Here is a 17,988-nt window from a genome sequence, read left to right on the forward strand (position 1 = left end):
GCCTCCTTTTCACCCGGGCGAGCGGGCGGCACTTGCACGACAACGACGCCCCTGTGCGCTCCTCTCGGTATAATCGAATCAATTAAAATTCCATCTCAATGACCCCATTAAATCGGCTATGACCATCATAAATCACCATACCTACCGTTTAGAGCGAACGCCCGAAATTATATGGTTTCTCTCCGCGGTGGTTGTAGTGGTCGGTTTGCTGCGTCCACGCAGCCCACAGACCGCTTGATTGGGGTAGGATGGGGTTTGGAATCCGAGGAACGCCACCGGAACACTATGGGCCAGGCTAGTGCCGGGCCTTTCTCCTTTTACCGCCCCACGCAGTGGCCAACCAAATGCCAACTCACTGTGCTCACTCACACTTGTAGCTGTAAAAATGTATTGTAAACTGTTGTATTTTTGTTTTGTTTTGTAAGATCGCTTTTTGTACTATATAAGGCATGTTTCAAAGGTAATGCACCTTTTTTTCTATCAGTCGATTATTTTATATTAATTTCTTCTCCGTTCTCCGCATTTTTTCTTCTCTCTCTCTACTCCAGATTATTGGGAACACCGCAGCCACGCACACTCTACTTCCTAGTCGAAGCAAAAAGTCGCGTACGCGAAGTATACGCACAAACATGCCATCACTTCTCGAAGCAAGGCATGCTGGACACGGAGCTGTTCGGGCTGGCCGTACTAATAGGTAAGTGAAGGGGTCGTGGAAGTTGACCAAGGGGAGAAGAGGCAGCAGCACCAGCATGACCGCAACTCCGCCAACCAAGGCTGCACAACCTGCTGGGAGGGGTCGTGTACTGTAGCGAGCGTCCCCCCAGCGATAATTAATCGTTTCTCAAAGCGACGCTTGGAAACCACCAAACGGGGGGAGATGCTGAGGACCCAGAATTGGGACCCTGAGACGCTAAGGGCAGGCTAATAGAAAGAAGCCTTGCGTCCTAGGGTTTCGGTGTTTCGAAGGGGGGGTGGTTTGGGTAGACTGATGATCAACATCAATCGGGCAGTAATCGAAGGAGGAGAAGCAAAAGCAAAATCCCCCGAACGATGCAAGGTGCTATTTTTTTGTTTTGCCTTTCTTCTCTTGGGCAAGGTCCCCCTTTTTATTTTAGTTTTCGGGGAAGCTTGGGCTGGAATGGCCGGCCCCATGAACACATTCCATGCCAACACTATCGTTTCTCATATACCTCTTGCTGCCGTCGCTCCATTTGGGTGGAGATTCCTCCCCCATCCCTCGCAAGCCACTTGGATTACATTCCGATGATGTTGCAGACGATGATGACGACGACGAGGACGACGATGACGACGACGATCTCATCTGGGCACAGTTTACGAGCTGTTGGGGTTTTTTTCTTCTTTTCGGTCGATAGAGAGGCTGGCATTCTGCGCGCACCGGCACAGGTTCCTATCCTTGCGTGCCTTTTGCTCCCGCTGTCAAAGCCATTGTTTTGAGGAGAGAGAGGGAGGGGAGTGGAGAGCATCTGATGAGGTGGAAAGCTGAGGGAGCTAGGGGGATCTATTGTGGTTAGGCCAACCATCACCTGAACCGATCGTTCGTCGAACAGCTTCGCTTGCTCTTCCACTTACTTTCCATTGGGAAAAGCTCACAAAACAGCGCTCCAATCGAAGTGGATTCCACCAACGGCAGACCGTTTGGTTGAGCGTTGTTTCGTTCCCGTTCCCTGCTTGCTGCTGGTCGACGTCATAAAATGTGATATCTCGCGCCTGCGCCATTAATTAAAAACAAAAAAAAAGGTCTAAAAAGAAAGCAGTGCCTCGGCTTCCGTAGCCTCAGAAGATCGGAAGAATGTGGGGGAGCTAATTGGGGTCGAAGGAATAGGAATAAAATGAGCATATACGTGCAGTATCAACTTCAAGAGAATGATACAAACTGCAGCAAATTCCTTGTAATATTAAGAAATGGGGAAGTTATCAATGTACTCCCCAATCAAGATTGATGCAACCAATAATTTCGCTATTTTTCGCTGAACTTCTAAACCAAACCCTGAAGCATGAAAGTTTTAGAACGGAGAAGAATATCTCAGCTCGACTACAGACCAGACCTGCAGCCGATAGGGCTTTGCGACGCTTGCAGGGAGCAGGAAAACACATTTCTCAAAGAATTGAAGAAGGAAGACAACAAAAAGAGCAAAAAAAACTGATCGCGCTTGGCATACACACACACACGTGCACACAATACAGAGAGCCCTAAAGGTGGGGAGGAAGTTTGGGGAAGAGATACGGGCGGGCGCAACACCGAACCAGCTACCTGAATTACTGAAACACGCGTCTTATGTCTTTTCTGTGAAGCCCCTACTAAAATGAAATTCCTTGTGCCTTGTTTCCCGTTCCCGTGTTCGCGTTCCCTCCCTTTCTTTCCCTGTCTCTTTCTCTCTGTCTCTCTCTCTTTCCTTTTCTCGTTATGTTCCAGCCTCCAGGCAGCTCTTCTTTTTCTTCTTCTTCTTGTTATTGAGTCGATCTTCAGCTTCAAACCCCTACGAGATCACTCTGCGCGATCTCTGGGCGTCTTTCCTTTCCGTTCCTTTTCCTACGCGATTGCGGATCGCGCGCGCATTTTTGCCCTGCTGGGTGTTTGTGTGTGTGTGTGTGCTGGTTCTTCTTTTTCACCCCCCCCCCCTCCCCCTTTCCCCCTTTCCATTCCATTCCATTCCCGAGTATGCCAAGGGACAGCAAGAAATGAAACCCCCGGGAGGAGGATCATCGACACACGGGAGGAAGAGGAGGAGCTCCCGATCATCATCATCATCGTTCCACCGCTCGTCGTGGGGACGTCGTGGGGCAACATAGGGCGACGACGCCAAAAAGAAAATCCCCCTTATCCCTCCCCCTGTCCGTTGTCCACTAATGCGTACCGCTTCTTCTTCTTCTTCCTCCATGCTGGCCACGACAGCATGGCTTCCCGCACCATTGGTTCCAACCGCGCGCAAGCCGGCCCAAAATGCCCGCATTCGCGATTCAATTCCCTTTTTCTCCTCTCCCTGCCCCACATCCGCTTCCAACTCCCTTGCGCAGCAGCATCATCATCGTCGTCGTTCCCCTGGTCCCTCGGCACAGCCATCTGTCGCTCGATACTCTCTATACACATCGTTATCTGCATACCTTTTGGTGTGGCGTGGTAAGGAAGAGGCGAAACCCAAAGTGAAGGAGAGAAGTAGAAAAAAACATAATGCTTTTCCATGTGGCTGTGTGTGCCGTGTGTGTGTGTCGTGCCCAAGCAACGTCGTAATATTCCTTTTACCAGCCTTTTGCCTTCTTTCTCTTGCCCAATCTATCTGCCTGCCTGCCTGCCTGCCTGCTGCTGCTGCTGTTGTTGCTGCTGCTAATGTCCCTGGACAGGTTTGCTTTGCTGTCCGAGCGCGCGGCAAACGACACCGAGCCGAGGACGGGCTACAGCCAGAGAGCACAGCATCACCACCAAACTCTGGCCGCTCAGCGCAAGCGTTTTCTCTTTCGTGCTCACTAAAGCGATCATGGCCTACGGGCCCCGAAGTTCGCCACCTTCCCGTGCGTTCAAGTCTTCGCCTTCGATCTCGATCTTTTCACCGCGCTTCCTTCTGCGCTGCGCCCCGGGAGCCCACCTTTGGGACGCTGTTGGGATTCATGCTGTTTAAACTCGCCTACTTCCCTGTCTTCCCTGCCTGTGCCCGGCCAGTCGTGTTGCGTTCCTTTTTTTTTTGCTCTTTGCTTCTTTCCTTTAATTCCCTGCTCTTGTTGCTCCGTTCAAGCCGTTCCTTCTCAACCGGCCGGGATGGTGTGTTCATTTTACCTTCCTCGAGTGAATTTTATTATACGTTTCCGTTCCGAAGACGCTTCGTGCTTCCTTGCGAGCGTTATCCTTGTTGCTTCCTGCACCGTACGCGGCAGAAGTGCGAGCAGATGGAAAGGGCAAGGGGCAAAAGCGTCATCACCGCACTGGGGCGTTTGTTCGCGTGCAGTTTCGCCTCGAAGTTCCATTAAAATTCTTAAACTCTCTGCTCGACTTCCTCTGCCAGTACTCTACAAGCGAATTTTGGTTTGCGATGAAAAGAGTTACATATAGGCTATAAAGTGCTTTGCGTCGTTGTGTGTACAAACGTGATGCGGAGAACGTTTGCAATCACCATAAACGTGTTGCGATGGTCTGGCCGGAGCAGCAGCAACAACCACAGCCGAAACAAACCCATCATCCATCCCTCATACCGATTACCAATCGCAGTGATTGGTGTCAAATTATTCGAATATTTATTGTGCTCATAAAAATGTTTCCAAAAATCAATCTCTAACATGCGGCGCGTCCTGCACACAAAGAGCAATGAAACTGTCGATTTGAAAAATTAATCAACCGTTGTGGCCGGGCCCCGTCCAGCACAACACCTTAACGTATTTGCAGACGAGAAGGAGCGAGAGATGGAAGGATTGGTCTGCTCGTTGCGAATGCCAAATAAAATTAGGAACAAGAAAGCAACAGGCAAGCAAGAACAAGTAAAACCCGCCTTTTGGACAGCTCTCAAACAGTTTGGACAAACGAGAAGTATTAAAAAAAACCCTTTTGGACAACTCTCAAACAGTACTTACAATCCTCAAACACACACACACACACACACACACACACACACGGCGATTGACCATGAAGCATTCCTCATGTTTTGTACAAGACATCCAACGATGTTGCCATGTGCCTGTGTGTGTGTGTGTTGCGCAGTTAAAGGAATTGAAAATGTGATTTACATAATCGATTTGTATTTGTCATCATCAATTTTGCTTTTGGACATTGATTTTTTCATTCTTTTGAGGGGTGGGTGAGGGACCAGAAGAGGGTTTTTTTTGTTTCCGTTTTGTGCTCAATCCCAGTCCCATCATCAAGCAGCGTTCGTCGCTTGGCGTTGATGTCTTTTGAATGATGGCAGCAGCAGCAGCAGCAGCAAGAGAACGAACCTCTGGTCCACTGGAACGTTCTAGCGCAGGTTTGATGGCAATCAATTATTTCGAAACGATGCTCAAATTCCTTTGCATCGAATAATCATTCAAATTGAAAACTATTCAGATAACGTGCTATAAATTTAGGACAAAAATCATAAATTATATCGCTTCTTTGCGTACCTCTGAAAGACATTAATCAAAGCTCATTTTTAAAAATAGCGTAATGTTCATGGTAGTATAAATGTCTCCAAACAAGCAGATAGCAAAACACTGAATTGAGAAACATCCTCCCCATCAGCACAACGGTGACGTAAAGCTCGCATTAAAAAGCGTCCATCAAAAACATGACACTACCAGGTCAGGTCAGCCGAGTTTCTTCCAGCAGCGGCAGCTGCACCGGCATTCACAACAAACTACCAAACACACACACGCTCTCGATCGCTCTTATGCAACCGTGTTTCTGTGTTTAAAAATGTCACCGAAACGCACCGCGAGTAGCAGCAGCAGCAGCAGCAGTAGTAGTAAGACTGATAGTGTTTAACACCTTTCTTTCCGCCCGGCAGATATTTTTAGGCATCAACGAAACAGTTTTGTTCGCCTTTTTTTCGCCTCGCTCTCTATATGGGTCTTTCCTTTCCTCCCCCGAGAGCGCTCCACCTTACATGGCCAGAATGTGGTTCAATCTGGTTTTTAAAAGTAGGTTCGTGCGGTTTTGTTTTTCACACCAGCCTAAGAAGCGGTGTTGAGCGTGTTGGCATCGAAACAAAAAAACGGCAACAACACGTGAGCCGAAAGTTCAAACTCTCCCGGGGTGGCAAAATGGCCGCTGGGTGGTGTGGACATCGCCTGTGTGTGTGTATATGTGTTTGATTTTTTTTTTTCGGCAAGCACCCTGACTCACACACCAGACCATAACACTACCGTTGAGCCTGCCTTATGTGGGCACCCCCTGCTTGAAACGCGACCGTTCGATCAAGCGCGTGCAAAAGCTTTCGCGGGCTGCCCGCCCGATCAATGATCTTTCGATGCTTGCAGGAGGGAAATGGGATGCGGTGGGAAAAGGGAGACACCAAGCACTACCTGGAAGCTCTTTACTTTCTGCGGCATGCCTGTACCTTGCGTTTATCCCTTCACTTCACACAGCTTTCGATTCATTGCCATCGTGAGTGCGGGCGAACGCGAGCGCGCGCGCGCACGCTCGCGCTCTCGATCGCATAACCCGCTCGATCGGGACCGTCTTTCACCCCGTTGTCTCCACACACGGGGCTAGACGCGGGGCTTGGTACGATCGGTGAGGAATGGGAGAGGAGAAACAGAAACTGGAATTCCACCTCCGCCTGCTGCTTCTCCTGCAACATCCAGCGGGCTCCTCGCAAAGTGTCGCATTCCCGCATTCTCTCCTCAGCGTCGTGGCATTCATTCAGCGAGCCGGTTGATCCGAATTCCAGCGTATTCCACTGCTCGTATCTCGTAGCTATGCGCGAGACCCAACCCTAACAGCAAATCGACCAAAGCGACCAAACTCCATCACACACACACACACACACACACAACCACAACCTTCCTCCGTCGGATCCTCCATCTTGTGGGTCGGGTTTGGAATTCATTCCAATGAATCCGATTCGATTCGATTCAAAACTCGATCTCCAACTCTGGAGGGAGGGGACTCTTGCGGGACTCTGACGGTGATGGTGTGCGTGTGTCCGTTCCGCGAACTCGTAATGGCAGTGTCTCTGTGTGTGTGTGTTTGACGATCAATCGCAGGCATTTTTATTATTGTTGTTTCGTTGCCATTTGTCCCACGTTCTACCAGATCTCACTTATCGGACGGGACGTCACCGGGTGTTTTGTAAAGAGCATCAGATTGTCTATGTTTCCAAGTTTTTTGTGATTTTCTGAAGAGATCAGTGGTTGAAAATTGAGTTAGACAACAGAGTAAATTGAAGTTTAAGACTATTTCAACATCTTATTGACGTCAATATCGTTTTGAAGCCATATGTGCCTGTTTGAAGACACAACTGAAAGTTGTTGTTTTTTATTCCATTACAGTCCTTTTGTTTTCTCATCCCCATTGAATGCGACAGGAGAAAAATGTAGCTGTAACAATCCCGTATCATTCCACCGGCACATCCTGCATTGTTGCGTTGTATAGACCACACCGATCTGGCCCTTTTTATCATCCCCCATTGCATTGCTTGAATGGATGGAATTCGTTCGCTCATCTCCGATCGATGACTTCATCCTCGTCATGGAGTACTACCCGTCCTATCTCTCGCTCTCGCCCATGCATCCCACTCTGCTTTCTTTCTCTGTTTACACCATGCACTTGACCCGTCGGAAGAAGTCTCGAGCCAGGGGCTTTGGCAGCAAGCTCTACCATATGGCATGCGTCCACCGCTTAGCGGCGACATGACGCTGGCGCCACGATAATATGGCGTCATATGTATGTGTGTGCTCATACATTGCACGACAATTAGGTGCATTGCTGCAATTGTTCCCTGTCCCTCATGCTGAATGAAGCGCACATTAGCTCCTAGTCATTCCCGGAAACTTTACATGCGAACGCACACTCCATAGGGTGGATTATAATTACTGATGAAGAGAGGGAAGGAAACCTTGAAATACCTCTTGGCAGGCCTTCACTTCCGAGAATGATGGGGCCGGATATGGTGTGTTGCATTATTGCGTGTTCTTGTTTGGGTTGCAATCGTTACAGCAACTCTTTGGGTTCATTTAAATGTAATTCCATTAAAGGATTTTTAAGTAATAGTTACTAACCTTCCCTGATGTCTATTTTTTCACCCCAACAGATGGCGAGTACCTGTTTGCCGATCCCGAGAGCAAACTGTCCAAGTACGGACCAAAAAGCTGGCGTTCCTCGCACACTCATGTAAGTTGCTGAATAGTGCAGTTCTTTGCTTCTCCTCCTCTTCTTCTCCACAAGCACACACTGAAATGACCTAATGACTTTTTTCCTCAATTCCAACCCAAAAACCCCACACAGGGCCTGGACGCCAACGGGAAGCCTCTCCTGGAGCTACACTTTCGCGTGCAGTTCTACATCGAGAGCCCGCTCATGCTGCGTGATGAGGTGTCGCGGCACAACTACTATCTGCAGCTGAAGTACAACGCGGTCAACCGGGACCTGCCGAAGGAGTGCTCTGAGCAGAGTTTGCTGCTGCTCGGCGGCCTCTCGTTGCAGGCGGACCTGGGCGACAGTGCACCGGAGGATGCCGGTACCACCCTACCCACCACACCCTCGATCAAGACGGCGACATCCTCGACTGCGACGGTACCGTGCAGCTCAACCGCCAACCTGAACAGCACCACTGGCGGCGGCGTCCTTAGCTCGGGCGTTAGCGTTAGCAGCAGCAGTAACAGTAGCAGCAGCGCCAGCAGTAACACCAGCAGCGCTACTAGCAGCAGCACCAGCAGCAACTCCAGTACCACCTCTGCCTGCTCCCCGAACCCATCGGCCGGTGGTGCTCCGTCCGTGTCGTCCACCTCGACAGCAGCTTCTTCAGCCTGCACTACCACCTCGGGACCTCCAGTCCAGCCCAACACCAACATCGCAGCGAACGATGGCGCAAGTAGCTCCACCACCACCACCACCACCACCAGTTCGCCCTCGGTGGAGTACTTCCGACCGGACGAGTACCTTAATCCGGCGCTGCGGTCTGCCTGGGGCATTGCGGCCGTCACCACGTGCCACCGGGACAATCGGGGCCTCTCCCGGGCCGACGCCGAGACGCACTTCATCCGCGAGGCGTGCAACCTGAACGAAGCGGTCAACGCGCACGTGTTCCGGATGAAGCAGTCGAAGAACGAAACCGGCCTCGGCACGGTAGCGCTCAGCATCTACGCGAAGGGCATACGGATCGCGCAGGATGGCAGCTCGACCGCGACCACCTTCCAGTGGCCGCACATCGGCAAGCTGAGCTTCGATCGGAAAAAGTTCGAAATCCGCTCGGGCGACAGCAAGATCACGCTCTACTCCACGAACGACGACAAGAACAAGATGATACTGGCGCTGTGCCGCGAGACGCACCAGTTCTCGATGAAGATAGCGCCCCGGCTGACGGAGGCGATAAAGCGCGAGGAGGAGGAAAGCAGCTGCATCCACGGCTACCCGTATCTGTGCTCGCGTGCCCTCAACCTGCCGTACAAGAGCAAGAGCGACCAGCGCATTTCGGTCATCTCGAGCACGAGCTCCAACACGACGTCCGGGATCGTGAGCGATCGCGTCCACTCGGAGGACGAGCTGGAGATTATGATCAACACGCCGCCGACGGCGACACTGGCCGCGCCCTCGACGGAAAGCCTCGCACTGGCCCACCTGCTCGACTGTCCGAGCGTTTCGCGCCAGACGTCCTCCGTCGGGCAGGTGTCGCTCAAGGAGCTGGAGGGCACGTTCGCGGCACTGTCGGTGGGCCGGACGGGCAGCGTGGTGAATGCGGCCGGTTCGCTCGTACCGTGCAGCAGCGGCAGCAGCAACACCAACAACTGTGCGAACAGTGACAGTGGCAGTGTGGAGGGTAAGCCCGACCGCCCCGGGAAGGAGTGTGAATCGTCGCCCTCCTCCCAGCACAACATCGGGTCGCAGTGCTCGTCCACCTGCAGCACGGTCGTGGTGGCGACGGACTGTCTCAGCCTGCCTCAAAGCTCGACCGCAACGAGCACGACCACGATCAGCAATGGTGGCGGCAGCAACAGCACAATGGTGCAGGCCACGATCAGCCCGGACCGGCGGCAGACGTCGACGTGCAGCAGCCTGGTGCTTGGGTTCAGCCACACCGCCCAGAATAGTACACTGAGCGTCGCGACCAGCACCTGTCTCGATCACGACATCAACGAGGAGGAGGAGGAAACGCACTCGGGCGTGTACACGATCGCGCACGTGCCGCCGACGGAAACGAGCGGCGTGTACACGATGAACAGCAGCGAGCTGACCGGCCAGTCGTCCGAGATTGCCGAGTCGGAGTCGCACGAAAGCTCGCACTACGGCAGCTTCCAGCCGTGCCAGAGCGAGATGGCGGATCCGCTCGAGCCGGTCGACTCGGTCGATGGGGACTACCATCGGCCCCGGCTGGACAGTGGGCTGAACAGCGAGTTCCGGATGCGGTCCGACTCGACCGTCAGTGCGGCTGGGTCGTTCCGGGGCGATGGGAGCGATCCGACGGACAACAAGCATTCGCTGCTGAGTGCCGAGGAGCTGACCGATCTGATCGTGGGCCGCGGCACGTACCCGTCGCGCAAAACCGTCAGCCACACGCTCGACTCGGACTGTGACTACGTGACGCTGCCGCTGCCGCTCGAGGGCGAAAGCTACCTGCAGGGCAGCGAGGACACGGCCCCGACCGAGGACGAGTACGACGACGAGGTGCTGCCGCCGGCACCGCCCAAACGCATCGACAGCAACATGGCGGCGGCAGTGGCAGCTGCAGTCGTGCCGTGTCCTACCCGCCCGCCGCAACTCCCACAGCCCCCGGTCGAGCTGGCCCAGCAACAACCACCCCCACCGCCACCCCCGTACAATGCGCATCACGAAACGACGGGACTGCGTGGACCGGACATACGATCGCCCGCGCCTCCCGCGGCCACCGATCCGGAAGCGCCAGCCATTCCGTTGCGTGACCCACCGCCCTACCCGCAGAAACCGATCGCCATGCGCAAAAGTCCGATCCTTCCGCCGGCCCTCCCGGTCACACCGTCCGTCCTAACGACAGCGCCCGTATCCGAGGAAGTACCAGCACGGTTCATCACCACCCGGCCCCAGATTAACATCCTTAAAGCGCACGCGAGCGTCGTTGGCGAAACGCCCAAGCCCAGCTTTGCCGCGCCGACCGTCAACAACATTGGCAATTTGGCGCAAGCAACACCACCTCCACCGCCACCGCCCGTGCCGACCGGCATTCCGGGGTACAATTTGCACCCGAACCACAAAGCCATCACCTCGCCACCGCCCCCCTACCCGGAGATGCCGAAGCCGCCGCCCCACCGTACGACCGCCTGCGTGCTGCTGCCCGTCATCAAGCCGCGCCAGTACCACCCACCACCACCACCAACGATGCCACGGCAACCACCGCCTCCCCCGCCGCCCCACTCGCTGGCCACGGTGTACACCAGCCAGCTGGCCCGGTCCCAGATCGAGCTGTACCAGCAGCAGCTGTACAGTGACGTCGACTACGTCATCTACCCGATCCAGGACCCGTCCATCAGCCAGCAGGAGTACCTAGACGCGAAGCAGGGCTCGATCCTGGCGGCGATGGCCCAAAGCCCGCCCCCACCGCCCTACCTCGCCTACCATACCGTGCGCGCACACAACCGCAGCTGGGATGCGTGCAAAAACCACGCGATCTATCGCAGCACGCCCTACCTGTCGATGGCGCTGTCGTCGAACTCGCGCTACGCCTCCACCCAAAACCTGTCCGACACGTACGTCCAGCTGCCGGGTGCGTACTCCCCCCTCTACAGCCCGTCGGTCGCAAGCCTCTGCTCCTCGTACGAGCCGCCACCGCCGCCACCGCTACGGCCCCGCCCGATGGTGTCCTCGAAGGCGAGCGCCGGCTCGATGCAGCCGAACGGTGGCGCCCACCTATCGATGGCATCGGCCGGCCCATCGCCCGCCCTGTTCGCGCGCTCCCGCTCGGACGATAACATCCTTAACTCGGTCGAAAGTACGCCCAAGATACGGCGCCATCCGCCGCCACCGCCGCCACCGCCGTACGAGAGCAAGAAAGCGATCCGGAAGCCACCGCTGCCGCTGCCAACGCCGATGGAGAAGCTCATCCCGAAGCCCCCGATGGCTGTCCCCTCACCTTCGCAGCCGGTCGTGCCAGCGTTCAATCCGGAACGGCCACCGGAAGGTAAGTTGGTGTGATTAATACTTTAAACAAGGCAAGAGTTTAACAGAGCAACCTTATAATGTTTTCCACAGTGCCAGCAAAACCGACACCACCGAAACCGAGCGGCCCGAGCGCGAAGCTGCAGGCGCAGATCAAAAAGCAGTACCCAGACTTTGACCTCAGCACGGTTGCGTCGATGGTGGACCAGCAGCCCGCCAACGACCACACCTCGATCGACATCAAAACGCTGCGGGAAAAGAGCAAACATCTCGATCTGCCACTGATATCGGCGCTCATGCACGATCGGTCGCTGCTCAAGCAGACGCGCGCCTTCGTCATGCCCAAGCACCCGAAAGCGAACGCCTCCAACGGACTACCGAAAGGGTCGGGCGGTGGTAGTGGCGTGAGCGGTCCCGCCGGCGGCACTGCCCCACACAACGGCGAAGTCCCAACCAGCAATGGAGGATCGCCACCAGGCAGTACGCCATCGCCGAAATCCAAGTATCCCGTGTCGGGCCTATCGACCACGCAGCTGGCCAAACCGCGCAAGACTTCGGCCAGCCATCGGCATCCAAACGACAAGCTGCCGCCGCTGCCGGGGCAAACGGGCCCAGGGCAGACGGGACCGACGGCGGAGGGCAATAACTACGTGATGGATCCGACACCGACCCCGATCAAGCAGAAAAGCTTCAGCTCCTCCCAACCCAGTGCCTGATGCGGGAGTGCAAAAGGAGTCTGCAACGGGCTGCTGCCTCAAGTTCAACTCTCTTTCACTCTTTCTCTATTTTTACCCACCGACAATGTCCTCTCTTTCTATCATTCTCTCTTGATCGTGGTTGCGAATTTTTATGAGCGACGCACCGATCAGCAGTGCCACCGTCGCATCATCATCAACAGTGCAGCAGTATTTTGTAGTATTTATTTGTTCGCCATCTCTTCGTTGCGCTCAATAGCGGACTCGATGCGGGTGTTATTGAGAGCAAGATAATGGTTCAACATCGGATTGATCTTTAATGATATGAAGTAATCAAGCAATGGCAAAATAGGGAAGGAGATTCAGATAGGATGAAAGATCGAGCTGGAACAGTTCCATATGAAGGAACAAATGCGCTGCAAATAGGGTGAAAGAATGCGAAGGGAGGACTGGAACCGAAATGGCAACCGTACGAAAATGAAGGAAACACATCAAACGGAAGGTATAATTGGAAAATTACTCAGGTTTATTACTCTTGTTTTTTGCTTTGATTAGTTCGCGTTTATTTTTATTTTTTCGATGTTTGCGAATTGTACGTATGTGTCCGTGGGCAGAAGAACAGAAAGCGTATCTGCTTCACACACTCACACACACACAAACACTTTTGTTTTTATAAAACTTTTAGCAGTAGTATTTTTTAACTATGTAAATAGGGTAGGGCTGATGAGCTGACGAGCAGACGGCAGTAAACGATATGCGATAATGTCAAACTCGAATCGAATTAAGGTGTTGCTCGACGGACAATACGTAGACATATAATTCAAGCAGGTGCTAAGGCAACGGAACAGCGGATACATGTTGCCCCAAAACATACACGCACGCACGCAGGAGGAAACGAGAAACTAAAAAGAATCGTTTTAAGTTGTAGCTCGATGGAACTGGAGCAGAGAAGCAACTTGGAAACAGTGCGGACAGCAAGGCGGACCATACCTAGACATGTAGTTCAAGAAGGTGCCAACACTCACAATACGGATTGTAATATATTTGCCCAATACATGCAGCGCACGCACTAAGAGTAAAACATCCAACAGAACATGGTCCACAGGTCTTTTAAGCTACTAACAATTACGGAGAAGAAAGACTAATTTAGAGCCTAGAGAAAAGCGGACTGATCTTGCTATCTAATGGATATAAAAAAAAGAACAAAACGAAAGGGATATCAAAATGATACAAGCGTGATTGTCAAATAGAAAGTGGGAAAGAATTCTAAAATGAAAAGGATAGGAAAGGATAGAAATCGTAAAAGTGCATCATAATTTGGTGAAAATGTTTTGGTGGAAATTTTTGCTCTTTTTGGGAACGTTATTATTTATGAAATATTCAGAATTCAGTTTTTGGGGTTTTGCCTTATATTTTTCTGTTTTGGTTTGCAATGTTTAGTCTTATTCGGTCTTATTTTATCAAAATTGTTCTAACAAACAAAAAGGTAAAAATGGTAACAAAAAAAGGATACATCAGCTCTTATTCATATAGGTTTATAGGTAGGACTCGCTTTATGGATTTTTGCTCAAATAATGGCAAAGATAGTTTGCCATCGTTAGGTGTTCTTTTCGTTTGTTTTACTAGAGGGTTTGCTATCGATCGTAACACCGCCAAGGGACACGGTTACGTCTCGTCGCTAGTCAACTCCATTCACTAGAGTGCGATAGGATTGACTCACGACGACACGTGTCCCATTCGGTATTGGGCTAAATCGCAAATCTTGGTAAAGCACCTGAAAAGATTTAAACACAGGAAGAAAGGAACAAAGAAGCAGAGAGTGAGTGTGTGAGAGAGAGAGAGGGGAAACACTTACGAATGTATAAATAGGGAGGGTTCTGTTTGGAAATTATCTTGTTTCTTACTTTCTGGTTTGGGGGAACAACAGACACAGTCGTGCCTCCGGAGCGTCCAGATAGAGTGACTAGAGCGGTACTAGTGGTAGATTTTAATAGCTATTTAATCCGTTCTGTTCTGCTGTCCAGTGAGTGGGCGACAGCGCAGGGGAACGGTAGATTTAAGTGAAATCGTTCTCTCTCACACACTCTTTCTGTCTCTCTTACTGGTTCCTGTTAGCTTCTTCATCCATTCCTAAAAGCGCAGGACGTTAGATAGTTTAGCTAGGGGGAAGGAAACGCCAGCATACGAAGTTCGGATATTCAGAGATTCAGGAGGATCGTTAAGTGTATAGTGCAGGATAGAGGCGGCAGGCCACCCTCCCACCCGATGAGGGAGCACCGATCGGACCGTGTCCCGCTTTACGGTGTACCGCTTTGCGGAAGGATTTGCGTTTTAAAATTTCCAACTATGCGTTTGTTTCTTTTATTAACAAACTTTCAATATACAATTATTATTATTAATAATGTAGTTTAGATGTTTAGATAGGCAACCAGCAAACCAGCAAATAAAATCTAGAGATCTAATGAAACAATACAATTCAACATTTATGGTGGTCGTGCGTTTTTTTTTCTTCTTTTTGCGAACCCACACTCGAAGCAACACTGCATGATGACACACTGACTAATGCCATGGTTGGGCACTAATTGCGGAACTATGGGCGGAGGGGGATCATGGGGAAAGAAAGATAAAAAGTTATGGTCTAACTGGGTTGGGAGGATAACATCGAAGGGACCAAGAAGCAGGCTCGATTCCGATTCCTGGATCGACAACAGAGCGACGGAGGGATCTGGAACGGTAGAAAAGATCATCAAAAATCTTTCATTCTACCACTACAAATGTTATCTTCTTTTAGTAAGATCTCACCATCGTTGCTTTAAAATCCACATCAACACGTGGCTTATTTGTGTAGCTTCACCACAATCGTCTCCAGAGGGTTTATTTCAAACCGATCGAAGTAAACACGCTCGTGCTTTAGCGATGATCCTGCCACGATTTCTCCACTGTAGAACATGGCCGTCAGATCGAGCGAGACCCGTTTCGGGCCCAGATTTGCCACCGTAGCGAACGAGTTCCGCCGTGGATACCAGCGCTGTATGACGAGGATTTCGTTCTGGTTCGATTTGATATCCGTGTTCGGTAGCATCTGTCCCTCCTTGACGACCGCGTTCTGGTAGATCGAGGGTGATCGTTTCCGCAGCGCGATCGCTTCAATCACGTAGTCCAGATGGTGCAGCGAAGCGGAAGCACTGCGCGGAAGCCATGGCAACGAACCGCGGCTTGTGAACTGATTCTGTGCACTGTCCCATACCATCGCGGCCAGATGATGCAGATGCTGCGTATCGACATGTTCTCCCTTAGGATCGTTTGCTTCTTCGAGTGAAATTTCATCCCCATAGAAGATGCTGGGCGTACCGGGGAGCGTTAGCTCCATCAGTGTAGCAGCTAGGGTCGCGTTCGGACTAAGACCGGACGTAAGTCGACGCTCGGATACACTGCCAAGGCTCCAGTGTATCCAGGGGTGGTCGACACCACGCAACAGCCGGCCCTGGATCGCATCCTGTACCCTGCTCGCTATCCCATCCGTACCATTGCTCACGTCCAGATACACATCCACCAGATCCACCTGCGACAGCACATCGCGCACAGTGCGCTCGGGCAGCTGCTCAACGAACTTCTGTCCCACCATCAGTATACGATCGGGGCCGAGCAGATACTTCCACTCCTTCACGTTCTCCACCAGCAGCGGATCGTCGGCAAAGTGCTCGAGACCCTTCACGTAGAACCCGTCCACACCGGTGCGCGTTAGCCAGAAGCGAAGCACGTCGGACACGACCGTACCGGACTCTGGCTTCGTTGTGATCGAGCGGGACAGTCGCAGAAATTCGCTCGTGATCATATCACCGTCGGTGCGGTTCGGCAGCCGATCGAGATCGATCGTCGGTGGGCTAAGATGCTCCAGGAACGGATGAATGGGTAGGTCCAGCACGAGCGAGATGTTGCGCTCGTGCAGTGTGGCTGCCAGCTTCTGTACGTCCTCCACCTTGCCGAGCACTTCGTCCACATCCAACAGCGAGGTAACTTCCTGGAAGTGGTCCGGATAGTGTTTGCTGGGAAAGATCGAGTTTAGCCGTACCGCACCGATGCCGAGCGTTTTGAAGTACTCTGCACGTCCAATCAGACCACGGATGTCACCGAGACCGTCGTCATTCGTGTCCTGAAAGCTGGCGGGAAACACTTCGTAGAACACCGATCCTTTATACCAGGTAGCGCTGAAAGACGTGGAAAAAAGTTAACAGTAGAGAACAGTCCACCTAAAACGAACTTCAAAACACTTACGGAGGATTGCACGACTTTGGCAGGGTGGCGATCATGGCCACCACAATCCCGACCATCGCAACGATTAGCGCCAGAAACACGAAAAACGTACACTTCCTTATCAACGGCCAGTTCCAGTGCACAAACCCGGGCATATCTTTCGTAACGGCAATCCCCAAACTGGCCGCATGATGCATCGACCCATCCTGGCCCGCCTTCACCACATCGCTCTTCTTGCGCAGATGCTGATAGCTGTTGTGGCTGAACAGATTGCCCGCTCCAGCACCGACCGGTGCGACCATCCCGATGCCCGAGCTACCCGACGAGCTGCTCGTCTCGGCCGCCTGGTCATCATCGCCCGTGACCGAGTCCCGCACATGGTTGTCCGTCGCGTTGCCCATGCTCGGTGTCAGGGGGTGGGAGAAATCCAGCGGTGGGCTCGGTGTTTCCGGCAGCAGCAGACAGGTCGAGGCGTCCTCCTCCGGCAGAAACGTCGACACCGAGGGCGAGGTCGTTAGCGACTCCGGCAGCAGATCCGCCCCGAGCAGGGTCGGATCGGTTGATATTTGCAGGTGATTCATGGTTGCGCTTTCACACAGCCACTCTCAAGCTGGTTCTTTGTCGTGTTTTCCTTCACCACCGACCAACAATACGTAACGATAGCACACCTCACACTAACAGACCGCGGGGGAGGAGGAATTTTTCGTATCTTCCGGTCCAAAACACTCTCACACACTGAGGTTTTGGCACACAGATAGCGTATTTTTCCGATCCAATGCTCGCTTACGACCTACGTCGCAATACGGCCGTCGGTATGACGCGCACCCGAAAGACCACACACCAGTGTGCTATTCTTACCAGCGCACACCAACTCAGGCCAGGCCGTCCGTCCGTCACAGATGTTAATCTCGATACGCGAATCAATTGCACCGCACCACGGCTGGCGCACAACAATTAGCGTCTATTAACGCCAATCAACGGGTTCGGATGCTGCCGGGGGCTTCGGTTGCCACTAACAACCGCCAATATCACCAACACCACCACGAGCCTGGACCGAATATCAATATAATTGTGCGCCGCTTACGCCTTCGCCTGTAAAATTGTTACCCGATTTAGACGTGAAAAGAACGTGTGCTGACTGTCATTCGATGCGACGGTCAGCTTTACCGAATGACCTCCCCGCGAGGATTACGTTATCAAATGGGGGGTGAATGCAGCCGAGCAGAAAAGAAGAGGGGAATGTTTTTCCTAGATAGCGAAGGGAAATTTTGA

General features: G+C 52.5%; 2 protein-coding genes across 3 annotated transcripts in view; one reads left to right on the plus strand and one right to left on the minus strand.

Moving 5' to 3' along the window:
- The window catches only part of LOC1280082 (protein expanded), a 47,818-nt gene extending 32,876 nt beyond the window's left edge, over positions 1–14,942 (plus strand). For both annotated transcript variants that reach the window (XM_061662346.1, XM_061662345.1), the window contains 4 exons: positions 549–694; positions 7,734–7,813; positions 7,928–11,789; positions 11,861–14,942. In XM_061662346.1, coding sequence (XP_061518330.1) covers positions 549–694; positions 7,734–7,813; positions 7,928–11,789; positions 11,861–12,483 — 4,711 coding nt within the window. In that variant the 3' untranslated portion in view covers positions 12,484–14,942. The remainder of the gene's footprint in view (positions 1–548; positions 695–7,733; positions 7,814–7,927; positions 11,790–11,860) is intronic.
- LOC3291907 (amino acid transporter heavy chain SLC3A1) lies at positions 14,800–17,968 on the minus strand. Its single transcript, XM_553055.4, has 3 exons — positions 16,738–17,968; positions 15,265–16,670; positions 14,800–15,187 (listed from the first exon to the last, which is right to left on the minus strand). Exons 1-2 carry the CDS (start codon positions 17,295–17,297, stop codon positions 15,299–15,301), a joined length of 1,932 nt encoding a protein of 643 aa, XP_553055.3. The 5' UTR covers positions 17,298–17,968; the 3' UTR covers positions 14,800–15,187; positions 15,265–15,298.
- Positions 17,969–17,988: the final 20 nt, after the last annotated feature.

This window comes from Anopheles gambiae, chromosome 3, assembly GCF_943734735.2.
Source record: "Anopheles gambiae chromosome 3, idAnoGambNW_F1_1, whole genome shotgun sequence".
Classification (NCBI taxonomy): Eukaryota; Metazoa; Arthropoda; class Insecta; order Diptera; family Culicidae; genus Anopheles; species Anopheles gambiae.

Excerpts from the sequence above, each read along its gene's own strand:
- LOC3291907 (XM_553055.4), bottom strand. The coding sequence starts at position 17,297 with ATGAATCACCTGCAAATATCAACCGATCCGACCCTGCTCGGGGCGGAT. Across the intron at positions 16,671-16,737 it reads CCAAAGTCGTGCAATCCTCC|CGCTACCTGGTATAAAGGAT; the intron begins GTAAGTGTTTTG and ends CACGTCTTTCAG.